The sequence below is a fragment of the Ylistrum balloti genome, unplaced genomic scaffold (assembly GCF_031769215.1).
Source record: "Ylistrum balloti isolate Yb309-2 unplaced genomic scaffold, AGI_CSIRO_Ybal_v1 Utg369954, whole genome shotgun sequence".
Taxonomy (NCBI): domain Eukaryota; kingdom Metazoa; phylum Mollusca; class Bivalvia; order Pectinida; family Pectinidae; genus Ylistrum; species Ylistrum balloti.
The window spans coordinates 473,079-499,896 of NW_026782055.1; the positions used below are offsets into that span (position 1 = coordinate 473,079).

Genomic DNA, 26,818 nt, shown 5'->3' on the forward strand with positions numbered 1-26,818 from the left:
AGATGTCTTTAACGTCACATATCCGTGTCAAGTGTCATACCTACCTTCTCGAATCCGCTACCGAGGGTAGTTTTAAGGTTTTCGGCCATTAGGAAGGAATCCGAATCTCGAGTCTGATAGGATAAGAAGAAGAGGATCAGCACAAATAAGGCATAGATTCCTATCTCCCTGACAACCTCTTCCATTTTAAGTTCCATCATTCGTAGCTGTCTTTGTTCCTCTAGTGTTTTCACATCTGGAGGTTTGAATTCGCTGTTTTGAACCTTTCTTCTCAACGCGATTTCTGAATAAACATAAAGAAACAAAACCGTCTTTGAAAAAACATTTTAATGTATAACACTTTATCTACTCTAATCCATATGCTATTAAAATTGGCTGATCGTTAGAATTCCTGCTGAGTTCATGAGGGCTTCATGTGGGACATTATTGACCTGACAAAGATTGATAAGGTGATCGTCTTGAGTGAAGCAGAAGACGATAATCTTTTGAAACACCTGGCCATATATTCCTTGTACATTTTTCAAGTCTCTCGGTTTTGGTTTTTCTTTCAACCATACATTGCCTTTTTTAATCAATGACGAAGGTGAAAATTTAGGAACAGTTCGCTACCTACTTCTTGGTATAGTGTACTCCGAAGGCATCGTTTAGAGAAACAGATCAATTGCCTTACATTTTTAGACACCAATAGCACGTATTGATTCACACCACTTTGAGTATATTGCCACTACACTTAAATATTATACACCCCAACGGCAACTAATGAAATAGTCTGTACACTGAATATCCTTATGCGTTTTCTTTGAGATGGAACCCGATGATCAAATCTCAAAAAATTAAAACAATCAATGATATCACTTTATCACTAAGGCAACATGACTTAATGTACGAAATCTAGTATACATATTAATATATTCTATTTGGTGTTAACGTTTTTTTTTTCAAAGAAAAATGGCATGCATACACTAAAAAGAGGTACATGAATTAAAGGAAAATGGAAACTGCTTTGCGACCTAAGGGCAGCGAACATAAAAGACAACGATAAGAAGAATCAAATTAGCAGTTTCATTACCTTTATCTTTTACAAATTTAGCTCAATTTGTCATAAATGAAGGTAGATGAGACACGGAGTAATTAATGAACGTTACCATCAATAGCAGTGTTACTCTTTGCCATGAATTCCTCGTCATGAGCGGCTATCACATTGTTTAGATCCTCTCCAGGGTCTTCGTCAGACAGATCTGGTTTCTTGAGGACACAGGCAATGAAAGCAACCAGGCAGAACACCTACAATGAAACAGGTAACCATCCATGAATCAATGAAATGAGAAAACAAAACATATGTCTCATTTGTAACTTTTACAGACCGTAATACTTTGAGCAATATGCAAAAAACAATGAAACAACAACTAGAGGCAATGACCCCTATCACAATGGTGAGATGATTTGAGAGGGTGATCCCTACTGAAAAAACTGACTTGAGGGAGTGGTCCGAACAGAGATACTGACCTGAAGGGAATGGTCCCTTCCGAGATACTGACCTAAAGAAGTTGTCCGTACTGAGAAACTGACCTGAGAGAGTGACCCGTAGTACTGAGATAATGACGTCGGGCGTGGTCTGTACAGAGATATTGAAGTGAGAGAGTGATGCCTACCTTGATTGGTTGGACGACTATGACGGATTGGAAGAAGGACATGAGGAAGGTTGTTAGCCATTCGTTTGCCTTCTCTGGTCCCCATTCCATACTGTACAGAATTGTGAAGAAGCCGGACGACGTGATACTAAAGAAACACACTGTCAGGAACACAAAGACATGCTAAGATCAATTGCTTATTAAGGTTTTTTTACCAATTGGTAAGACATAGGTTTATTGTCTATATAGTACGTTGTAGGTACGTATCTGAACGTGTCTAATAAAATATGTCAACTAAGAAAGCTCGCTGTTGGGACAAAGGTCAAAGTTTTTATCTTTTTCTCTTGTTTCTTTTGAAACTTTCTTTCACAGATCGATGTAGATGTCATTCCGATGAATTAAATGTCTTCAGTGATTCTTTATTATTAACCATTAACGTTTGACGCTATTTTGAATATTTCCTTTGGTTTTTTGAAATGCCGAAAGATTGGTAAAACATGTTTCACCTTTGTATCAGTTAGTAAATCTTGTTTAATTAATAGGGAAAAGTTTTCGCCAGATGTACTCTACCATTTAGTTAGAGTTTCAACTTCATCGGAAAAGCAAAATGGCTGCTATCAGACTTTATCTTTAATTGTCATTTTTAATCAATGGCTTAATATATTGTATTTATCTTTTCATACGTAATGTAAAATAACAAATAAACAACATTCTTAAGAAACATTTTTTTTTTTGGTAAAATGACAACTTTCAAGATATTGCCTATCAAATTTGCTAATATAAATGATCTTGACCCAAGTCACAGAGGTGAATTATGTAAAAGTCTTTAAGTACTGTTTTGATCAAATGCTAATGAATGTATCGATAAAGCCTTGTCTGAACATTCAACTTCCGGTTTTGATTGGGATCAATGTTAAAATAGCTGTTTTGGGTAACAAACTTTGAAAAATATCTTCTCAAGTTCCACAGTCAAGAATATGGATTCTTTATATGTTCTATATCCGTCTTATTATCTATCAGGTTATGAAATATGCATGACTTTTACCTACCTCAAGGTCACATGGGGTCAATTTTGTTAAAATTAACAAATCACTGCTTTTCAGTAGCCAAGAGGTACAAAGTGATATTTTGTCATTTGCATAATGCGATCAATTACTATTGATATTAGTCAAACATATTGTGTCAATATTCAGTTTTCGGTAGGGTTCGATCTTAGTCAGTTATTTATCGGGTAAATCAAATAGATAATATAACGTTGTACAGTGTAGTCTAGATATTTAATATATAAATTACTTTCAAGGTTGGCTATTATGTTTGTGGAAATAATTGACCTACGAGGTAAGAGGTTTAATATAGGTGAAAAATCCGTGAAATTGTTCCTACAAATTGCTTTTTAACAACGTCAAATATCACAGGTATTTATCTTTAAACTTGTATTTTGTCATTTTTTTGTGTGTATCAATGTGCCATAATTTTTCGATGTGTTCTTGGTTCAATGTAATGAAGTTGAAATAATATACACAAGAGATATTAGATGGATTAAAACCGGTAATTACGTACAAACCCATGCGATGTATATGCACCAGTGAGGCAGTGTCCCTGGTTTCTTCTTTCTTTTCTTTTTCTTTTGAGCCGATTCGGGTATTCCGGCAATTTTCATTTCCCGAACACATTCATCAGGATCCGGTTCAGATTGATACTTTGACTTGTGACGCTGGAAATTGATGAAGTTGGTGATGGATTCTTTGAATCTTTGCCACCTACTTTTCATAGGGACACTGTTCCACGTTTGTGATTGAGTGGCCGAAACACTCTTCCATTTGCCTCGTTTTGGGACCTGCTGGTTTTTATGCATGACACCATTTTTCTTTGGACGACATTTTCGGAAAAACGTCATCAGGATGAAATTCACAGGGAACACAATCATGGTACTGGCAAAGCTAACAAAGACCTGGAAAAGATCAACACAGTCAGAATGCTTTAGTCATGTCGGACATAGTATCATAGAAACACCTGAAATAAGCAGATATACTGTGCTGACATGTCTCCGTTCGTCGTGTCGCGTTGCTTGGGGATGCTTATATGGTCAAGCGACATCGTCTGAATGTATGTTCTAAGCAATATTTTTTTCTTTTACTATTTTCTAATGAGTCATAATTCATGATTTACCGATGAGACCAGGTGATGATCCGTTTAATTAAAAATAAATAAATAAAAAATAAAGATACATTACATTGGCCTTCATGCAGTCTCGACTCTCGCTATCTGAACACGTGTGGCACATGTTAGATCGACGTATTCGTGAGTCAGTGCTACCGTTTGTTACAAATAACCCGTCTTAATAACCTGTGCATTAGAGCAAATATCTAGTGCAAATCTTAACAACTATCACCATATTCTATTATAGTCGGAAACTATCTCTCTTCGGCCATGACTTCCTCCTGCAAAAGTTAAAATCACTAACCCTGAATTTACAGATTACTGAAAATTAGAGGTCGTGTGTCTTTTGCGTGTTCGTATAAAATATCAAACAGTTGCGTTTTATAAGGGAATTTAAAGTTACTAGAGTTATGTGAGTTACCTGTTGAAGTGTGAAGGAAACAGGTCCAATTTTCATAGCTGACGTGTTGGCATTATTTTCTTCTGATTTGAACCACATGGCGTTGGTAATCATAGTCATAAACAACAGAGACACACAGCAAGAGATTCGCTGTACTCGAGTAAAGTTACTCCGGGTCGGGCGGGAGAACACAGAAAACCATATATGGTCATTGGTTAATTTCTTCTTTACAGAGGAGGAAAAGAGTTGTTTGAATGCTGCTAAGTCCTCTAGACCAGCAACAGGTAGAATTCTGTCCACCATCCCATCGTCCTCCTCCACAGCTAGCCAGCGATCACACAGGAAAAAGTACCTAACAATTGAAATCCAATATATTCCTAAATACATGATTTTAAGATCAATATCGAGTTTCCAAAATCCTTCAATAATGCATTACTGCGCATGTCTTCTAGGTTTGCTTTTTATTTTTTGAAACGCCGCAGCACTCTATCTGCGATTGTAACGAGGCCTTTGACAGTCCTGCAAAATACTGATTATTCACAAGATCAAGCCTTGTAATAAAAATGGGTTCCCATCTAATATGGCATCCAAGATAAGCAGTTGGATTCCGTATCATCACTGTTTGGTGAAAATAACAAGAACAGCAAAGTTTCGAATGTCCTTTTCAATACCAGACATCGATGTGCAGCGCCATGTAATCCCTACAGCTGATGCGAAATAATTCATTATTTCATACTAAAATTTTCTGCAAATGTTTTAACATCAGTAGAAGATAAACGTACCTGTCCCCTGTCTGAAGATCTGTAACTTGTATTTGGTCCAGATACCAAGATCTCATCTTGCCCTTTCCAGTATTATCATGCCATATCCTCAAAAAGTTCAGAGATCCGAGACAATTTTCCACACTTAGGATATAGTTCATGATACTGCCTCGAACGAACGTCTGTGAAGCAAGATACTTCATATCAGTAGTTTGTACAGGGCTCACAAATGAAATGCACCATTTGATACAGATTTGCATACGATTTGATAAAGCCAAACACTGAATTAAACTGCATCGTACAGTTGTACTTCTAGGACACGTCAATGATGTCAAGAGCCTAAATGTTAGACCTTAGAGGCGACTGAGGATATTCCAAAGTGATCGAAAGAAATGTTCAAATCTAGATAGGGAGATGTACAAGCCCCATTATTTCATAATTTTCAAATATTAGATAATTTTAGAACAGTTTTAAATAGATGTGCCATATACGAAACCTTGCCACTATTCGAATGAATTAAAACGTGGCATTCAGGTTACGGCAAACCTCGAGGCTTGAAGTCCACCAGTAGTGTCTACCACCTGCAATCTCCAAGATTATAAAAAGGACACACAAATGAATAGCTCCATCTGATACAAAGTTGGATAAGATACAGTAGAGTCAAACAATTAATTGAACTTCGGCTGTTTTTTGTTTCAGACGTATAACTACCTCGGTTATGATATCTTCGTACTGTATGTTTTTGGGAGATGTTTGCCTACCTTTCGACGGCCATCATATAAACGCCGGACACCTGTGTCACACTCTTCGCCAGATAAGATAAAACTGACCGCTGAGTTGGTTGCGGCCAGTTTGCGTACCCCCGTCTGGACGGTCACTTGATAATGATAGTTATCTGTTGGTAGGTTGTCATCCAATGGAGAGGCTCCCCACTGAAACAGATTTTAGACATACAACAACACACGGAATTATACAGTATTATGGCAGGTTGTCATCCAATGGAGAGGCTTCCCACTGAAACAGATTTTAGACATACAACAACACACGGAATTATACAGTATTTTGGTAGGTTGTCATCCAATGGAGAGGCTTCCCACTGAAACAGATTTTAGACATACAACAACACACGGAATTATACAGTAGTTCACTTTAAACAGATTTCCAGATTGTTACTATACTTCCCAGAATGGATACAAGTGAGTCCTAATTTTAATGTTTCGGGTCCAGATCATGCCTAATGAGAGGTATATATGGAAATGAGACACCACTATTTGTATACATTTTTGTCCGTGTACGGTTAAAGTGAGACCCTACCTCTGTACATCTATTTGTCAGTGTACGGTTAAAGCGAGACCTACCTCTGTATACATTTTTGTCCGTGTCCGATTAAAGTGAGACCAACCTTCTGTACATCTATTTGTCCGTGTCCGGTTAAAGTGAGACCCTACCTTCTGTACATCTATTTGTCCGTGTCCGGTTGAAGTGAGACCTACGTCTGTATATCTATTTGTCCGTGTACGGTTAAAGTGAGACCCTACCTTCTGTACATCTATTTGTCCGTGTCCGGTTAAAGTGAGACCTACGTCTGTATATCTATTTGTCCGTGTCCGGTTAAAGTGAGACCTACGTCTGTACATCTATTTGTCCGTGTACGGTTGAAGTGAGACCCTACCTTCTGTACATCTATTTGTCCGTGTCCGGTTAAAGTGAGACCTACGTCTGTATATCTATTTGTCCGTGTACGGTTAAAGTGAGACCCTACCTTCTGTACATCTATTTGTCCGTGTCCGCTTGAAGTGAGACCCTACCTTCTGTACATCTATTTGTCCGTGTCCGGTTGAAGTGAGACCTACGTCTGTATATCTATTTGTCCGTGTACGGTTAAAGTGAGACCCTACCTTCTGTACATCTATTTGTCCGTGTCCGGTTAAAGTGAGACCTACGTCTGTATATCTATTTGTCCGTGTCCGGTTAAAGTGAGACTACGTCTGTACATCTATTTGTCCGTGTACGGTTGAAGTGAGACCCTACCTTCTGTACATCTATTTGTCCGTGTCCGGTTGAAGTGAGACCTACCTTCTGTATATCTATTTGTCCGTGTCCGGTTAAAGTGAGACCTACCTTCTGTACATCTATTTGTCCGTATACGGTTAAAGTGAGACCTACCTTCTGTACATCTATTTGTCCGTGTCCGGTTGAAGTGAGACCTACGTCTGTATATCTATTTGTCCGTGTACGGTTAAAGTGAGACCCTACCTTCTGTACATCTATTTGTCCGTGTCCGGTTAAAGTGAGACCTACGTCTGTATATCTATTTGTCCGTGTACGGTTAAAGTGAGACCCTACCTTCTGTATATCTATTTGTCCGTGTCCGGTTAAAGTGAGACCTACCTTCTGTACATCTATTTGTCCGTGTCCGGTTAAAGTGAGACCTACGTCTGTATATCTATTTGTCCGTGTACGGTTAAAGTGAGACCCTACCTTCTGTACATCTATTTGTCCGTGTCCGGTTGAAGTGAGACCTACGTCTGTATACCTATTTGTCCGTGTACGGTTAAAGTGAGACTCTACCTTCTGTACATCTATTTGTCCGTGTCCGGTTGAAGTGAGACCCTACCTTCTGTACATCTATTTGTCCGTGTCCGGTTGAAGTGAGACCCTACCTTCTGTACATCTATTTGTCCGTGTCCGGTTGAAGTGAGACCTACCTTCTGTACATCTATTTGTCCGTGTACGGTTGAAGTGAGACCTACCTTCTGTATATCTATTTGTCCGTGTCCGGTTGAAGTGAGACCCTACCTTCTGTACATCTATTTGTCAGTGTACGGTTGAAGTGAGACCCTACCTTCTGTACATCTATTTGTCCGTGTACGGTTGAAGTGAGACCCTACCTTCTGTACATCTATTTGTCCGTGTCCGGTTGAAGTGAGACCCTACCTTCTGTACATCTATTTGTCCGTGTCCGGTTGAAGTGAGACCTACCTTCTGTACATCTATTTGTCCGTGTACGGTTGAAGTGAGACCTACCTTCTGTACATCTATTTGTCCGTGTCCGGTTAAAGTGAGACCTACCTTCTGTATATATATTTGTCCGTGTACGGTTGAAGTGAGACCTACGTCTGTACATCTATTTGTCCGTGTCCGGTTGAAGTGAGACCCTACCTTCTGTATATCTATTTGTCCGTGTCCGGTTAAAGTGAGACCTACCTTCTGTACATCTATTTGTCCGTGTCCAGTTTAAGCGATACTCTACCTTCTGTATATCTTTCTTGTCCTTGTATCGGGCCCAGATCATTATGATGATGTAAAGACCAATCAGCGATATAACCGTGGAAAACACAGCCGCGTTCTCGTTCAGGTTCTTGAACTTTGCCCACACATTAGTGAAGTCGATGGTGTTTGGCGGAACAGCAAAGTCACCTCCAAAAGACGTCAGATGGTTGGTCATACATACTGTCACTTCAGGTGTCGTTAGATTGCTCACCTGTCGGGAATTAGTATTACAAAAAATAGTTTATATATCTGATATGTACAGGAAAATGTTTACTTTATGTTAAAATGCTCAATGTCTTAATAAAGTTACCTCCGTTTTGTTTTGTAGTTTTAATAATTTTATTAAATATTATAAGAATGCACTTTGCAGTTTACGATTATACTTACTAGTCCTGAATATGCCTAAATGCTACCATGCGTCTTTCTCCTGTCAGATACTTTGTTAGATCGTTAATATTACATAGCGAGATTTTCATTATCTATCAAAGTTACTACGACATTTGTTTTCCCCAATAGTGCTATAAAGGGCCTTGTTCATTTGTCTTGCTCTTGTTCCAATAATTCTACCACGAGGCTTTGCCGTGTTCCTATACTCTTACCACGGTAATTCGTTCTAATAAATCAGTATCACTTTGACACACTTCTCACTTGCATTACCCAGGAACTTACCCTGGTGCCGTTACCGATGAAGGATTCCGTGGTTGTATCCCAGAACAGACACCCTGAAGTCCACAACTGGTAGTCATACACAACTTCCGTCACGGTTTCCCGGAAGTCAACGTGTCCCTCTGTAGTAACCGGAACATTCAAACCAATGTAAAAACGAAATCCTCACAATCCTGACATATACCGTGGCGAATTTAGGTAAAACGAGGGAGAACAACCTGAAGGGTAACCTATGTGTAAAATTATATCTTATGTAAAAAGATATTTCAAAATTATATTTAATTTGATAACAAATATTACATTTGTATATTAAAATTGTAATGACATTGAAAATACAGAAATACTTGCTCTCGAGACTAACGGACACAGTAAAATCGCCATTGGTCGGTGTATAATTCTGAGGAGGGAAGTAGGTGTTCCGAAGTTCCATCCAGTGGCTGTAATTTTGTTCTCTTATTTCCGGGAAGACGTCCTCTCCCAGGGGCATGATTGCTTCGTGAATACACGGAGGATCGACGGTGGACGCGTTGTAAACAAGGCAGATTCGGAATTTAGTCATGTCCCAATTCTCACGTGCAGTTATCCGGAAGTGAAGGGACGAGCCGTTGTTAGCCATGGTGATAGAGTGGTACAAACTCACGGGGGGTGCATCTCGTACTTGCCTGATGGTGGCGTTATATACTGGGACCGCGCACTTTGCTGTAAAACACCAGTTGAAAATAATATTATTGCATCGTAAACCGAATGTTATTTATTTATTGGACTTTCTACTCGGTCATCTCTGTTGGTTGGAATAATTCGCCGTCTATCATTTAACTCATTTTGTCCCGAACATTTCATCAATATTCTTTATCACAAAAAAGATATGGAGGCCAAACTTAGCTTTTCAAGGGTAACAGATTTGTACTTATAAAACGTTCACTGCACACCGATCTGAACTTCAAAGCTCAAGTCTCTGTCGTGAAATGCTTTCTGGGAGCTCTTGTTTACACATCACATACGACTGATAGAGGAATTCCTTACTTTCAGGTATATTCTAACTACTTTACATGCATCACACAATTCCTAGAATCAATATCCTGCTATCCTGTAAAAATTCCAGTGAAATGAATATATTTTACCTGAAACAATGACCTCCAAAAACAATTCGTATTTAAGATATTTTGAATGCCAGAAAATTATAGCTCAGTGACAATTATATCAATGTGATGAACATGGTTTAATTGTGATGTATCTCTAGTGCTCACTGGTTCTATCTATACGGGTTACCTGGCTACCTTATCCTAGCTAAACGTTAACAGTATATGCATGTATTTCAGATCTCGTTTTCCTCGAGTAAACAGCGAGACTTTTAAACGAAAACAATTCCCAAGTAAAAGGTAAAGAACTGTAAGTTTAAGATTTGTGTGCTCTTATACCCAGACAGTGTACATTGGTTTTACTTACAATTGATTAAGATAGGCATCTCCTCTTCTGAATCCTCCACTTTTATTGGCTCCCCTAGTGCCGGGTCCACCAGATTGATAGAGGAAACCTCTGACGTCACTCGGGCCGAGTTAGAACCATACGTATAAGGATTGTTTTTATTGACAGCGTTCTAAAATACCAACAAATACCATTCTCTGACATAAACAGGAATAATCTCCAAATTACCATGGCTTTATTTACATGTAGAAATGTACAATGTTTTGACATGACAATAAAAACTGTTAAGCATTGTTAATGGGGATCACAGAACTCCCTGTACTCTCTACTGTGTGTTACTTTCGTCGGGGTATTTTGAAATGGGTCCGAAGTGGCGACAAGATTATTGCGAAAACAGGTCATGTACCTAATCATATTACTGCCACACACCTTTAAGAAGGGTGTTAGCGTATCTGATATATGTTAGAAATTGCTACTTAAATAGCCAGTTTTGTATCCCTGACTTAAACTTTGAGTGACAATATTAATCCAAGATATTCAAAATCACAAAAAATAAATTAAACATCTACAACTTTATATCACTGTACTTCAATATGTACTTACCACAGTTCCAGTTCCTGCTTCTTCGGTGAAGTCTTGTTCTTCGTCCGTACCGCTGTTTGTCTGACCGTCTGTCCCACTGTCTGTTCCTCCACTCGATCCAGTGCCAGTCTGTCCACCAGTATTATCCGTATTTGTCCCGCTGTCCGTTCCCGTACCGCCACTGGAGTCTGTGTTTGATCCTCCACTCGAACCTGTGTCAGTCTGTCCACCAGTACCACTTGTATCTGTCCCGCTGTCCGTTCCCGTATCTCCACTAGAGTCAGTGTTTGATCCCCCACTCGTCCCGGAGTCGGTCTGTCCACCAGTACCACTTGTATCTGTCCCGCTGTCCGTTCCTCCACTAGAGTCAGTGTTTGATCCTCCACTCGTCCCGGTGTTGCTCTGTCCACCAGTACCACTTGTGTCTGTCTCACTGTCCGTTCCTCCACTGGAGTCAGCGTTCGATCCCCCACTCGAACCGGTGTCGGTCTGACCGTTGGTGCCACTTGTATCTGTTCCGCTGTCCGTTCCCGTTCCTCCACTTGACTCAGTATGTGTCTGTTCGTCCGCACCACCTGTTTCATGAGTAACTGAGTTCCCGTCGTCAACAGACAGTTGTGTGGTATATTTCGACTTCCCTACCTCGTATCCGTCAGTGATGTCATCGTGATCACCTATTGGTGTTCTGGTTGACGTAACTACTTGATCAGAAGCCGGAGAACTTGTGGCTCCTGGACTAGTTCCTGAGTTGGCCGGCGTGACTACACCCACTGGACTAGCAGTAGACGACGCGGCGAGTTCAGCCTCGTATTCCGCGTCGTGTACGCTACATGGATCCACACTCACCTTCTTCCTTTTCTGCTTCGCCACCTTACTTGTCAGTGCATTTGGATTTTCTGTCAATAAACGTACAGCGTTTTATTTAACAGTTATGAGAGTGTTGAAAAGTTGAAAGGTGTTTTATTCTCTACATTGGCCTATTCTAGTACAATCTCACATTTCTCTAACAAAAACAATATTTTGTCTGAAAGAAAATGAGTGCTTCTGAAAGTGGTAAATCCATAGGAAATAGGCAACCCATTTGCATGCCTACCTTGGCCAAAACAATAGATATGATCCGAAAACGCGACACAAGTAATTGTTTTGTGGGTGTACCTAACTCTTGATATCAAAATTATAGTTTCAAATCGTTAAGAATGCCGTATTGCATATTGGTATTCATTTAGCAGCTGTGATTTTGAGCTTTGACCTGAAACAGTGTCCCTAAGCTGAAATCTTAAGAAGGAAACAATGTAAAAATCCATCCGATACTTCAACAAGAATGGTTAACGGACGGACCACGGACGGACCACGGACGTAGGACAATTTGAATAGACCACCGTAATAAAATGATAGAAATAGCTCCACAGACAGAAAACACATTTCGGGCCGCTCGCCACTGTAACCGCCGCTACCACAACACAGTGTATTCTCGTGTTACATCACAAGGGAAAATCCAAATGTAGAATGTGTGATGAAATGAATATCGACCTTCATTCTGATTCTTCATTTTTCATATCATTTGCGGTAAAGATAGGATGAACGCGTTCTAAATTTGGTTAAAGCGATAATGCTTACCTTTTCTATCAATCTTACTGATGTTTCTCAAATTATCGAGATCCCCCCTCTCACACCAACCAAACAGGATGTTTTTCTCGTGCTTGCCTTTCGTTTGCCATCTTAATAATCTTGTTGAGTTATCTTCCTACGATTGATCATAATGTTAGATATGTCACTTACCTCCCATCTCGATGTTGAGGGAAATGCTCTCAGATGTAACCTTCATGTCACTTACCTCCCATCTCGATGTTGAGGGAAATGCTCTCAGACGTAACCTTCATGTCACCTACCTCCCATCTCGATGTTGAGAGGTATGCCCTCAGACGTAACCTTCATGTCACTTACCTCCCATCTCGATGTTGAGAGAGATGCCCTCAGACGTCACCTTCATGTCACTTACCTCCCACCTCGATGTTGAGAGAAATGCCCTCAAATATTACCATGACACTTACCTCCCATCTCGATGTTGAGAGAAATGCCCTCAGATGTAACCTTCATGTCACTTACCTCCCATCTCGATGTTGAGAGAAATGCCCTCAGATGTAACCTTCATTGCTAACGGGGCTTCGTCTTCTGGCGTGCTCGTTCCACTCCTGCGTCGACGTCGACGACGACAACGTTCTTTTTCAAAATTTTTCAGGACAAGGCCTGACATGGAGGACACAGCTCCAGCACTTCCGGCTTGTACCATTTTGTCCTGAAGGAAATAAAAAAGCATCCATGCATGTGTTTGATACAATTATTCAGACTTAAGCCTGTTCGATGTTATCGGTTCTTTCGCTGTCAAATTCGTATCTAATTAGCATGTTTTTTGTTATAGTTGATGCACATCAGGTCGACGAAAGGTTGTCCTAAATAAACTTACCGCTTCCTTCGTCCGTTTAATGGACAAGTCTAATTCGATCTCGCAGGCATCCAGAATGACATTCTGAATATCGAAGGGATCCCACTCCAGCCCAAGACGGAGAAACAGTTTCACTGGGTCCTCCTTAAGAACAGCCTGTGGGAGCTTGACGTTGTCGATCCGCTTCCGCACTGCTGTCCTGAACTCTGCGTAGTGATGAAACAGGAAGTCGTACAAGTCTCGTAGAATGGCATTCGCCATGAGATTCTTGGACTTAATTAAAGCATCGTAATGAGTGGCAGACTCCGTGTCCTCGTCAGGGGCGTCAGGGTCAGCTCGACGCTTACAACGGAGCGTTTTTTTCTCCTCTTTTTTCTCTGCTTCTCCAGTAGGTGCAACGTTGCTCAATGTCTGAACTTGATCTGCATTAAAAATGTACGTATAATAAAACAGCTGATTCCTCATCGTAAGCTGTAAATTCCACATTAGAAAGAGTAAATGTATATATGTGTATGTAAAATTGATTTACTTACGGTAAAACGTTACGTTGGTAATCTACGTACAGAAGATTGAGACTGTGCTAACTTTGGATTATTTTCAGTCTGTATTGATATGATGATATACATGTACCCTGTTGATGTCCTCGGGAATTAATTGTTCTTTTCATCTGAAGAGCACGCGCGAATCAGAATAACGCGCAATATGTGATCACCGCGTCAACATATGATGGTTGTGTAAGAGACACCTTCCCTACCTACGATGTGTGTATGGCTCTGATAATTTGATATCCAACGATATTGTTCTGATTATCACAACTAACAACAAACAGAGTATTACGAAGACGGGTGTTACTTATTTTATTCTCAGTTAAAGATGTGGCATTGTCATGTTTCATTGACTAACATTTATACCCTTCCTGATTACATTGTCTTATTTTTCTCTTTCAGTGGTCTCCTTGTTAAGATTTTTCTACGCCCAGATTCATCTATTTTGAGTTTGGTTTAAAATTTTCTTTAAATGTCTGTGTTACTTTTTAAAGTTTAACAAATTGTCAAATAGAGATATGTTATATCAGGGATCAAAATGTCTTAGTTGTGGTTTTATTAAAGGATATAGTTCTAATCTGAACCAGACATCCGTGTCAATAAACATACTACTAGTCACTATGGTAACTCGAGGGTAACGGGTTCTCTACCTAAGTGACATGACAACCTTAATAAGGGGAAGTAATGGGTTAGTTGTATATAATACCACGATCCACATATACACATAGTCGGTGTTTCAGTTTTAATGCCCCCGGATCGAAAGATCAGCGCCATATTGTTTTTGTGCTGTTTGTTTTTCTGTTGTCAACTTAACTTTGCCCACAACTATTGCACTCTAAGAGGTAGGGCTTTCATATTTAGCATATATGTTCCTTGTAAAAAAAAACCTTTCTGGTGTTACCAAAAGTTTTGACCATGTGACCTTGACCGTGACCTTTTACCTACATTTCATAAATTTAAACATCGGCATTAACTATTGCACCGTCAGAGGTAGGCTTTCATATTTGATAGAGTTACATCCCTTGAACCTAGAAAAAAATTCAGTAATTCACAATTTTAATGTCCAACTTGAGAATTTTGTTGTAACCAGGGACATAGTGTTAAAAAGTACAGTTTTAATGTCCAACTTCAGAAGTTTGTTGTAACCAGGGACATAGTGTTAAACAGTACAGTTTTAATGTCCAACTTGAGAATTTTGTTGTAAGCAGGGACATAATGTTAAACAGTACAGTTTTAATGTCCAACTTGAGAATTTTGTTGTAAGCAGGGACATAATGTTATATATAAACACATTTCTAACGTGTAATCGTTATATTCTCTAATGTATATTGATCCGAATGCCAAGGCTACAAGATGTTGTAACTTTATTATTTATAGATACATGTTTATTAATTAAATGTAACATTAATTTGTAAAATTCGTATGTAGGCATAAAGTATTCTAAATTGTACCTCCGAGAGTGGATTCCAGCGCTGTGTTGTCCTGATTGGCAAATTTTGTTTTGATGAGATCACCTGTGTTGTTGATAGCTCCAGCTGCCTTTTCCTACGAGATGTAGTTCAGATAGAATAAGATACAAAAGAAGTAGATTTTCAGGAAATAATGAAATCAGCATCGGAGAAAGTATTTTTCTATTTAGCTATAAAGAATTACATGGCGTAGATTATCATAACATGAACAAATGTTATCCTTAATTAACTGTGCAATATCGATGATTCAATGTAACTATCCAGTTATACCACCATTTCAATGTTACTATGTAACTATACCGTCATATCAATGTTACAATGTAACTCTACCGTCATATCAATGTTACTATGTAACTATACCGTCATATCAATGTTACAATGTAACTCTACCGTCATATCAATGTTACAATGTAACTATACCGTCATATCAATGTTACAATGTAACTATACCGTCATATCAATGTTACAATGTAACTATACCGTCATATCAATGTTACAATGTAACTCTACCGTCATATCAATGTTACAATGTAACTCTACCGTCATATCAATGTTACAATGTAACTCTACCGTCATATCAATGTTACAATGTAACTCTACCGTCATATCAATGTTACAATGTAACTCTACCGTCATATCAATGTTACAGAAGATAACACATTATTGTGTGACAAGTTCATTACACTTATCAATGTAACTAAACATACCTTGGGTATACTTATTTATGTAACTAAACCTACCCCGACTAAACCTATTGATGTAACCAAGTCTACCCCGGCTATACTTATTTATGTAACTAAGCATACCCCGGCTATACTTATTTATGTAACTAAGCCTACCCTGACTATATTTATCTATGTTACTAAGCTCACCCTTGCCGTGTCCGTCGACTTCTCTGCCGTGAACATGCTACATGTACTGACAACCCGGTTGACCTGGTCTGTGTTTGTTGCGTAATTAGTCACAGCGGCTACCACGGTCAGCGCTAACTCCTTCAACTGTAACAAATAATGTGATTGTTTTACAGCAGCTGGGTGTCAAGTGTCAACTGTAAGATTGTTGGAGACTCAAGGATGGAACAAGATACACAAGTGAAAAACACCTTTCAATACCATTTTAGAATTATATACATTACAGTGAAATATTTAATAAAACACCATCCTATTGTTATCCCGCACCAATACGGAAAGAAAAATCAAAACTGGCCGAAAGAAATAATAAGAATCAGTAGGGAGGTACACTAACTCAAAATTCGATAAGTTTTTTTTTTATTATTATTTATTGAATATTTTCACACTCAAGTAACAACTCGGACGAAATAGTGGGCGAGAGAATAAAATCTTGGGTGAAATTAAAGGTGTTTAGATACCAAAGCTAAAACTCCAGCGCAATAGTCAGATGTTATAGCAAACATTGTAGGGAAATTAATGAGGCGTCCTGGAACCCAATTATAGATCTGCAACTTCCTTTCAGTTATGTCACATTGCTACTGACCTGGTCTTGTTTTTCTTGTGCATCCGAGTCGTTCCCTCTCTACAACACAAAAGATGATTGATACTCATACACAAGCAACAAACTATTTATCATTTTTATCATCATTTACGCACATTTCAACGTTGCATAGTATATGTTACTGTTTGCTATCAGGTAAAAATCAACACTATACCGTTTATTATCATATACAAGTCAACATTATTCCTGTTATTGTCACGCACATGTGAACACCGTGCCGGTTATTATCACGAACACATCGACAATATACCGTTTATTGTCTAGCACAAGTCAACACTTTATCATTTATTACAAGATGCGATTTCATATTTAGTTTAGCATAACGTACGAGACACAACTGTTTATCATCACCTCGAAGTCAACATTTTCCCGTTTATTATCACATACATCATGTACAAGTGACCACCGTTTATATTCTACACTCAAGTATCATGGCACCGTTTATTATCTTAAACGTGTCATATGACATCGTTTATTTACTGCATACATGAAACATAACGATTATTATCACACACTTAGCATTTATAATCATCGTTATTATCACCTACATGTCATCCGACTGACGGTTGATAACAGTGAAATGTGACTCGCAGCACTAAATAGATTTAGATCAAATCAAATCATGATCATTTTTATGTTTGAATGTGTCGACTTACTGGTAAATATCAGACATAGAGAACACTTACCGCACCACCGGTTCCGATTTTATTGACGATATCCAGGGCTTTCCCAGTATCTTTCAAGTTAGCTGCGTTTGCAAGCATATTCATCTGTTCCTCGAAGTTGTCATATTCCATTCGTATTACTTTACTGACGGTACTGATGCGTCCTTCCTTAGACACTATCAGGGAAAACACAGTCTCAGTGGCAACAAAATACGACGTAGAGGTCGTCACCCTGCCATTAGAGATCATAATGGCGTTTACGAAATCATCTAAGTCCGTCAAGCAATTCTCATATTGATAAATTCTCAAGGGGTTCATCGTCTCAGACTCATAAATGACGTCCTCGATCAGCAGTTGTGTTATGTTGCCCTCGAGGAAATTCTCGAAGGTCATGCCACTAAATGCGTCGTAAGCCTCTCTCTGGAAACAGATAAGGTCGTACTCCACCCCTTGTCTGATGTTGGATGTCAGATCAGGATCATGCGATTCCGAGAAGTCCAAGGTAAGTATACCGTTGGAGAAAAACGTTTCTGAGGGGTCACCTTTGAAGGTCGCAATAGGATTGGACGGTATGATCTGAATATAAATTTCTTTCTGATTGGCTTTACGTTTATACCCAATGGGAGACACGGTAGTCACCAGCTTGTACATCCCGAATTCGAGAGAAACTGCTGGGATGGTGAATATATTGTCAGTTTGTTCGAGTTTACATAAGTCGGTATACGGAACTTCCAGGTTATCGACGATGTTTACAGCCTTCCACGTGTATTCGTATCCATTTCCTCCACAGTTTGGTGATTGTGCCTGTATGTCGATGTCGATTGGAGTTGATCTGATGTGAACATATGGGTTATCTCGTGACGTGTGATACCCAGGCATCTCTACGACGGTGTCACCACACATTGTGTCGTCACTGTCATCCACAATGATGTAGGGACATAACACGGCGCTTGCCGACGAGAACACGTTGGAGATATTGGCCTTCACTTCGTAATAACCGACAGTTGAGTACAAGTGTCGTACTGTAACGATACATGAACAACCTCTGACAACAAAGGACCTGGCCCTGGACACGGCAACTTCTTCCTCAGTGGTTTCGCTGGTATTGAAGTTAGGCAGTACAGTGGTTATGACGAAACTGCTATTGTCGGCCGGATCTGCCTGCACGGCACTAGTTTCCCGCTTTCTTCTTATTAAATGGGACGATTCCGTGTTTTCCGAGGTCAGTAAGTCGCGGTCAGTGAATGTGAATGGATGCTCATCCCCGAAATCTACATGATACGTTATGTCACTTCCGGTGAGAACTGTTATGTTGATTTCTGCATACTGACTAGTGCTAACTCTCCCGGTCGTTGTTGTCTGTAAGTCCATGTAAGTGATGTTTTTGCCCACTTGAACCAAAGCACAGTCCATGACTCGACTTATGCTATTGGAAGCGGACACACATATTGTATATATGCCCCAGTCCCTGTATACGTAGCTGTTATTGTATTGGGTAAAGAACTTGGAATGGCTTCTGTAGGTATATGGTAAAACGTTGCCGTCATCGTGGTCAATCTCGAAGGTGACCTTGTCCGGACCGTCAATGCCATCATTAAGGACAACACCAAGGATGACGGGATCCTCCTTGTTGGTAATATTACTGACCGTCAGTACTATGGACACGATGGGGACTTCAACTGATATCAGATCCTCAACTTCGGTCTTTCCAAGGTCGTTAGACACGATCACATGTAGAGGATAATATCCAAGGTTTTCGTACTCAACCTCAAAGGGAAATGTGACCGGCTCTGTCGCCTCATATATAAAGAAAGACTCTTCCTCTCCCAGTCCGAACGTGCATGTTACAAACATGTTGTTACCAGGGGGTACTACCACAGAGATATTTGTTGTCAGATTCCATGCTCCTTCCCGGTAGTCGGGTAATATCGAGGCATTTGCTGGAATATTTTCCATGAAAAACATTGTTTCATGAAAAATTTCACCATTCAACTCCAGCGAAATTATGTTTTCAAATGGCTTAAGTAGTGTTGCAGGTACTGTTATGTTATTATCTGTTTTGTGTACGTTTACAGGCTTGTCATAGTTACGAACGACTCCGATGTCAGCGACGAATGCTTGTCCTCCAGCCAGTGGTACTTCAAACGCATCACCTAATACTTTATGATAGAACGGTACGTCAAACCGTTTTGATAGAAACATCAAAGAGCTGGAATCGACCCCGTAGTTGTTTTTACAGTGAGCTGATACTATGTACTGTCCAAAAGTGTTAAAAATATGCTGGAATTCTTCATGGTAAAAATATTGGTCTTTGAAGTCATAGCTCAGCTGATTGCTATCACCAAACGCTACGTCACAACGAGAGATATTTGCCAAATCTGTGAGAAACAACTCGAAAGAGCCGTGAAATTGATGTGTCTCGTCATGAGCGCCAAACAAAACAACCATTTCTGGAGCTGTGTTCTCATCGACGTCAAGTACCTCAAAACTGAAGTACGACTCAAAGGACAGAATGCCTACGCGCGAGCGAACTGTGATCGTGTGTTTGCCCGCAGACCTCCAGAAGTAGTTGATAGAAGTCTTGTGGGTCACAAAAGTGACACCGTCCCCACAGTCTACCTCGTAGCTGGTCTTTGCTATATGATTGGGTTTTATCTCGATAATAACGGTTTCCATGGGTTTGACGTAGTCTCTAGTTTGTAATGTTCTCACGCTCACTGTCATTGAGTACGGATTTTCTTCGGCAACACCAGAAGCACTAAACACCTGCCATACTGAGCTACTGTCACAAGAGCCATTCCGAGTGTCAATTTCGGAAAGTATTTCACGGCCTGCGCACGAGCAGAAAGAGCCATTCTTCATCAGGATAATAGCTGCATTACACATGCTACGGCAGCTTTCTATAGGATGTTCCTCTCCGGCCAAGTCCATGGGAATGAAGTTCCCGGTATAAGATGTTTCAGGAACACAGCCGGGGTAAGCCAAAGTCTGGACTGGAAACAAAGAATGCAACAAGAATATTACATCTGTGAATGTGTCTAATTAATAGAGTAAGGACAGAGAATACCACTCCAAATACAACCACTTCAAAAAGTAGCAAAATAATCTCTTGGTGAAACATTAGTTACACTGATAAGTAACTAATACTTATCATGTAAGATTCTCTATTAACAAAAGAAAACAGAAAATCCAAATAGCGATAAAGAATAAATTTGCTAAAGTTTTACATCAGTTATTCCGGATAATGATAAAGGTTTAAGACTCCGTATTACATCAGTTATTCCGGATAATGATAAAGGTTTAAGACTCCGTATTACATCAGTTATTCCGGATAATGATAAAGGTTTAAGACGTATTACATCAGTTATTCCGGATAATGATAAAGGTATTACATCAGTTATTCCGGATAATGATAAAGGTTTAAGACTCCGTATTACATCAGTTATTCCGGATAATGATAAAGGTTTAAGACTCCGTATTACATCAGTTATTCCGGATAATGATGAAGGTTTAAGACTCCGTATTACATCAGTTATTCCGGATAATGAAGAAGGTTTAAGACTCCGTATTACATCAGTTATTCCGGATAATGATAAAGGTTTAAGACTCCGTATTACATCAGTTATTCCGGATAATGATAAAGGTTTAAGACTCCGTATTACATCAGTTATTCCGGATATGATGAAGAAGGTATTACAGACTCCGTATTACACAGTTATTCCGTATTACATCAGTTATTCCGGATAATGATAAAGGTTTAAGACTCCGTATTACATCAGTTATTCCGGATAATGATGAAGGTTTAAGACTCCGTATTACATCAGTTATTCCGGATAATGATGAAGGTTTAAGACTCCGTATTACATCAGTTATTCCGGATAATGATAAAGGTTTAAGACTCCATATTACATCAGTTATTCCGGATAATGATAAAGGTTTAAGACTCCGTATTACATCAGTTATTCCGGATAATGATGAAGGTTTAAGACTCCGTATTACATCAGTTATTCCGGATAATGATGAAGGTTTAAGACTCCGTATTACATCAGTTATTCCGGATAATGATAAAGGTTTAAGACTCCGTATTACATCAGTTATTCCGGATAATGATAAAGGTTTAAGACTCCGTATTACATCAGTTATTCCGGATAATGATAAAGGTTTAAGACTCCATATTACATCAGTTATTCCGGATAATGATAAAGGTTTAAGACTCCATATTACATCAGTTATTACATCGGATAATGATAAAGGTTTACGTATTACATCAGTTATTCCGGATAGTTATTCCGGATAATGATAAAGGTTTAAGACTCCGTATTACATCAGTTATTCCGGATAATGATGAAGGTATTACATCAGTTATTACGGATAATGATGAAGGTTTAAGACTCCGTATTACATCAGTTATTCCGGATAATGAAGAAGGTTTAAGACTCCATATTACATCAGTTGGATAATAAGACTTACAGGTGTAATATGATGTCGGTCTGTTTATCGCAACAAGGTAATATGTGTGTGGGTATGAAGTACATTTCAAAGTAAGTTTTTCATAGACAATACTTACAAATTGGTTTTAAATAAGGAAATGATGCTATAAACATATCTTAATATGATTAACTTAGATTGTTTGATAAAATGCTGTTCTACTGTGACTATGCAAGTTAGTCTAATGTAAGGTTGTGCTACCGTGGCTATTTAAGGGTTGTTAAGTGTAAAGCTATCTTACTGGTACTACATAAGACTTGTTTAATGTAAAGCTACCTATATGAGACTTTTTAAGACCTATTTATGCGACACGGTAACTAAGGGGACTCCGTTCAATCACCTCCGACAACTTGGGCCGAGCGAGATCCGTGAAATATTGATACGCAGATCAAAGTGTCGGCAGTCAGTGTATTTTATTAGAGGATGGCACATGATGGAAATGGATCCTGTTTGCACGCCTTTGTCTTATTGTGTTATTGATCAATACAGGTAAGATAGCGAACTTTGGTCCAATAATCTACACTATTGACGTAAGACGACTGAATTATCTATAACAACCCACGTCACCTCGGGTGGAGGTTGGCGGTAAGCCAAGAAACAATGATCAGAATCTTGGAAAATAAAACAAGTCAGATGATTTCCCACCTTTAACCGAACCATTACATGTAATCTGACTGACATTGCAGGTACGATTTGATTGGCTGACTGACATTGGAGGTCCGATTTGATTGGCTCACTGACATTGGAGGTCCGATTTGATTGGCTCACTGACATTGGAGGTCCGATTTGATTGGGTTAACAAATTTAATTTACTAGATTATTTGGGTTCTCAAATTTCGATCTGCGTCACCGTCAGTGTAATCTCGTCGTCAGCACCCCAATATCATCGAGGAAGAAAATCCCTCTGATTTTATAACTAAACAATTTCTCACTTGACTAATGAATACAAACAAACAATGTAAATCGGTAAAGGACTGTTTGTTTCAGATGGATCAGTCCAGGGGATTGGAACTCGAGATAAAGAGTCGAGTTGAATATTCTATTCATGATAACAATGACCTTACCTAAATAGAAAATCAACCCAAAATAGCAACCACAATTGTTTAAGTATGATCGGTCCAAGATAACTCAAGTTATTGTGGGGAAATGATTACTTTCACTTATAACAGTAACCTTCACCTTTGACCTTTCAAATCAGAAAGAAATTCAAGTCTGTGGAAGCACTGAGTGAAGTCATTGGACCAAAACCATTCTATTTATAGGACCTTTAATCAATGTCAAGGAAACAAAAATAAGCAGTGAATAAAGTTTGAGTGAGACAGATCTACCTAACTACCTTTATCATACAGAAATGATCATTCTTGCCGTCCAATCTACATCCCCTATGCCATGTCGACAACTGTCAGATTAACTCACAGCACAGGGTTTCGAGAGACGCAGGATGATGAAGATTATGGGGAAGTTTTCCGGTCAACATAAAGGTATTATTCGAAACTACTCTATTTCTGTGTGGGATATTAAGTTGGACGTGTTTGATGGCCATTGGTATAATTGGTGGTTCTATTATTGATTACTTTGTCCTCCGTTGAGAACGTGACATTACTTACTTGAATTGATCAATATTTACATGGCAGGTGTCGTCGATGAAGTAGAAGACGCTTACTCTTTCGAAACACCCGAGATTGTACTTTTTTCAAAAGTCATCGTGTTAGTCTGCATTTTTCCATATTTTAGCCTCGTTTCATCGACTTTTAAATTATGCTGACATGTGGATATTTTCTTTGTTGTTTTTCTATTTATAGTAACAGCAGAGCGAAAACGATCTATTAATAGTAACAGTGACCTTACCGTTTGACATTTTGATACAGAAGGAATTTCTGAGGGAATTCGAGTTATAGAGTGAAAACGATCTTTTTTATTTATTGTGCGGTGACCTTTACTTTTGATATTTTCCACCAAAAACAAACAATGCAAGATTCTTGAATGGGGCTATCGTCCTTCGACTTCATCTACACATACCTTGACAACAGCAAGAACGTGAAAGTCAAAACAAACAAGTAAGCGAAACAAAAACGACACTTACCAAAACTGTCATCCTCAATGGTCGAGTTGATACGACGATCGTGAATAATAATATGTCGTATTTTGAACAGTTCGTCTTGATCAATGATCATGCCATCACTTGTGAGTCCAGTAACAACTTCAGCAAAACTGTCAAACGTCCCCGGAAAGTAGTCTCTTCTCACTGGTGTAGTCTGTGACCATTCCGAGTTATCTACGACAAGCATCAGACCCTCCGATACATCCCACTCAGCATGAACTTTCACCCACGTGTCCGCGAACAGCCGGAAGTTAATTTTCCAAACATGCTCCTGTTTAGAGACCCCAAACTCATACTGATCTCCGAATCGTTGGATAAGATACAAGCCATCGGAAAAGTAGAAGTTTCCACCGGAAGTGAAAAGGACAACCTCCGGCGAATCCTCGGTGACGGGAGCTACATTTATCCAGAAATCTACAGTGATACCGTGCGGACACTGGTGGATGTTGCCGAGACACCAGTGAGGATATAACCCCAGATTGGCGTACGACCCCTCCTGGGGGTCTGTTTCTGTTACCTTCAACACCCCATCCTCGTAATATTGTAGCTTGACACTATCTTTGGATATGGCATATACAGCTCCTGGAAAATGTTGACATAAAATCGTTCAAATGACATTTATGAATATAATGTCATCCACTTACCAGAATTTTTTAAGGTGTAAATTATAGGAAAATATTTGACGTTGGCAAATGAAGGTTCTATCATTAAATCTCAAGTAGAATGCACGTGTTTTGTAATATTTTCTATGTTTAAGAAAGGACAAAAATTCAATAATTTGTCGTTATTTGTTTTAAATGTTGTTGTGAAGAACGCTGATAACAATAAGTGCTCGCTTGTGCAAGAAAGTGTTAAAGTTTTTGTTCTTTTACAAATAAATATTTATAGCTTACACTTTGTATATACAGTCAACAACAAGTTCCAAAAGTAAAGGAATTGAATTGAGTACAAACTGTAATCGGTGATGGCTAGGCAGTTTTACAATGTGTGAAACAATTATTCAATCTAAAACAACTTAATAAGGAATAATATATATAAAATATCGACAATTTGCAAAGATGCATCACGTGACACCTTTACATAGACATTCCTTAACGTGATAATTTCAGCTAGAGTTTCTGAAACTAAATCGACGGAAAAATAAAATGATTTTTTTAACTGACATAAAAGAGAAACAGCGGCTTATTAACATATTAACATTGGACATATTATACAATAATAAAGACATCCCTGTTGAGACTAAACAGGCTTACCCCAGAGAATGGCGAAAAGGAATATGGCTTTCATAAATGTCGCAGTTTTCACCATACAAATTTGTACAGTACCTGTACCGCCAAGTTACCTGCCTTTCTGGTCGGTTCTGCAGGTAAGTAAGAGGTATATATCTTACCTGAAGTCAGTTTGACCAAAACAGTCCCTTAACATCATAAATAACATGAAAAATTGATGATGGTAGAACCCGGGATCGATTTGATTAAGACCGAGGTCTACATGTATATGTTATCAGGGGAATTCTTCTACCTGTTACTGCCGAGTCCTTAATTATTTACAGCTAATCAAATGCCGAATTTAATTAGGTTCAGACGCGATCACTTTTATCTTACCTGAGACGTAGAAAGCATCAATAACGAGCCTCTACTTACCTGTATAAGATAGGCACGTGATAGAACGACCTGAAGGGGAAAATGTGTAATAGAAACCACGACCTATAATTCCATGTACAAATAGTTACACAGTATTTCACGTTCCTAAAATAAGAGATGATACAACGATTGTTATCGTCCTTCAAAGAACATTCTCTATCGCTTTAACTGAAACATGTTTGTTGTCTTTAAATGTGATTTATATAGGTTTTTTATAGAGAAATACAAAAACATGTACCTTGTAATCTCGGAAACAAATTTGTTGTTTGTCGTTTGATGAAGGACGTTTTCAAGATTCTGGAATCATTCTTACTCAGACGGCTGGAAGGGAAATCCTGGGAGTTGACATGAGGGCAATGAGACATTTTCAGTAATATTCAGTCAATGTCAACAATCGGGCGAGACATCATTTGTAAAATTTAAAAAAAAAAAAAAAAACTTTGAGTGACCCAAGACATCCTTAGCCAACGCTAGGAATATCCCTTGGGTAATGGTACTCTGAGCTGCTGGCATATACTCGATGATATCGTTTAAGTTTTGACGGGACGTGATGAACATTAGAAAAGTTAGAAAGCAATGTACAGTGAACAGTTCATGGTGTTGTCCTTGTCTCTCTCTCTCTCTCTCTCTCTCTCTCTCTCTCTCCTCTCTCTCTCTCTCTCTCTCTCTCTCTCTCTCTCTCTCTCTCTCTCTCTCTCTCTCTCTCTCTCTCTCTCTCTCTCTCTCTCTCTCTCTCTCTCTCTCTCTCTCTCTCTCTCTCTCTCTCTCTCTCTCTCTCTGATACATTTGTAACTTAAACATGCCACCTTGTATATTTGTTTGTACAATAGTTTTCAAGAAAGGGCTTAATATAAGTTGGCCAACTTGTGCCCAATCCCAATGTATATATTGATACAATAAAATATATTTAAATCAAATCAAAATCTAAAAGTTGTACGAAGGTTCAATTCGTAGGGTGTTGGGACATCCAGTCTGAATCTAGCACACCTGATTGGAAGGCAAGAGGAGATAACGGACGTTTGTACCAGAAACTTTAATGATATTGGATTTAAGA

General features: G+C 39.0%; 1 protein-coding gene across 1 annotated transcript in view; it reads right to left on the reverse strand.

Annotated features, from left to right (window-relative positions):
* Positions 1-26,129, reverse strand: part of LOC132547416 (uncharacterized) — a 29,246-nt gene extending 3,117 nt beyond the window's left edge. Inside the window, exons 1-20 of the mRNA XM_060211173.1 lie at positions 26,003-26,129; positions 24,104-24,703; positions 17,554-20,525; positions 16,850-16,888; positions 16,228-16,353; positions 15,338-15,431; positions 13,363-13,763; positions 13,005-13,194; positions 10,920-11,794; positions 10,338-10,488; positions 9,240-9,590; positions 8,895-9,013; positions 8,206-8,436; positions 5,714-5,884; positions 4,974-5,134; positions 4,213-4,543; positions 3,192-3,582; positions 1,653-1,792; positions 1,146-1,284; positions 45-283 (exon numbers count right to left, since the gene is read on the reverse strand). Of these exons, the coding sequence (XP_060067156.1) occupies positions 45-283; positions 1,146-1,284; positions 1,653-1,792; positions 3,192-3,582; positions 4,213-4,543; positions 4,974-5,134; positions 5,714-5,884; positions 8,206-8,436; positions 8,895-9,013; positions 9,240-9,590; positions 10,338-10,488; positions 10,920-11,794; positions 13,005-13,194; positions 13,363-13,763; positions 15,338-15,431; positions 16,228-16,353; positions 16,850-16,888; positions 17,554-20,525; positions 24,104-24,703; positions 26,003-26,129 (7,848 nt within the window). The remainder of the gene's footprint in view (positions 1-44; positions 284-1,145; positions 1,285-1,652; positions 1,793-3,191; positions 3,583-4,212; positions 4,544-4,973; positions 5,135-5,713; positions 5,885-8,205; positions 8,437-8,894; positions 9,014-9,239; positions 9,591-10,337; positions 10,489-10,919; positions 11,795-13,004; positions 13,195-13,362; positions 13,764-15,337; positions 15,432-16,227; positions 16,354-16,849; positions 16,889-17,553; positions 20,526-24,103; positions 24,704-26,002) is intronic.
* Positions 26,130-26,818: the final 689 nt, after the last annotated feature.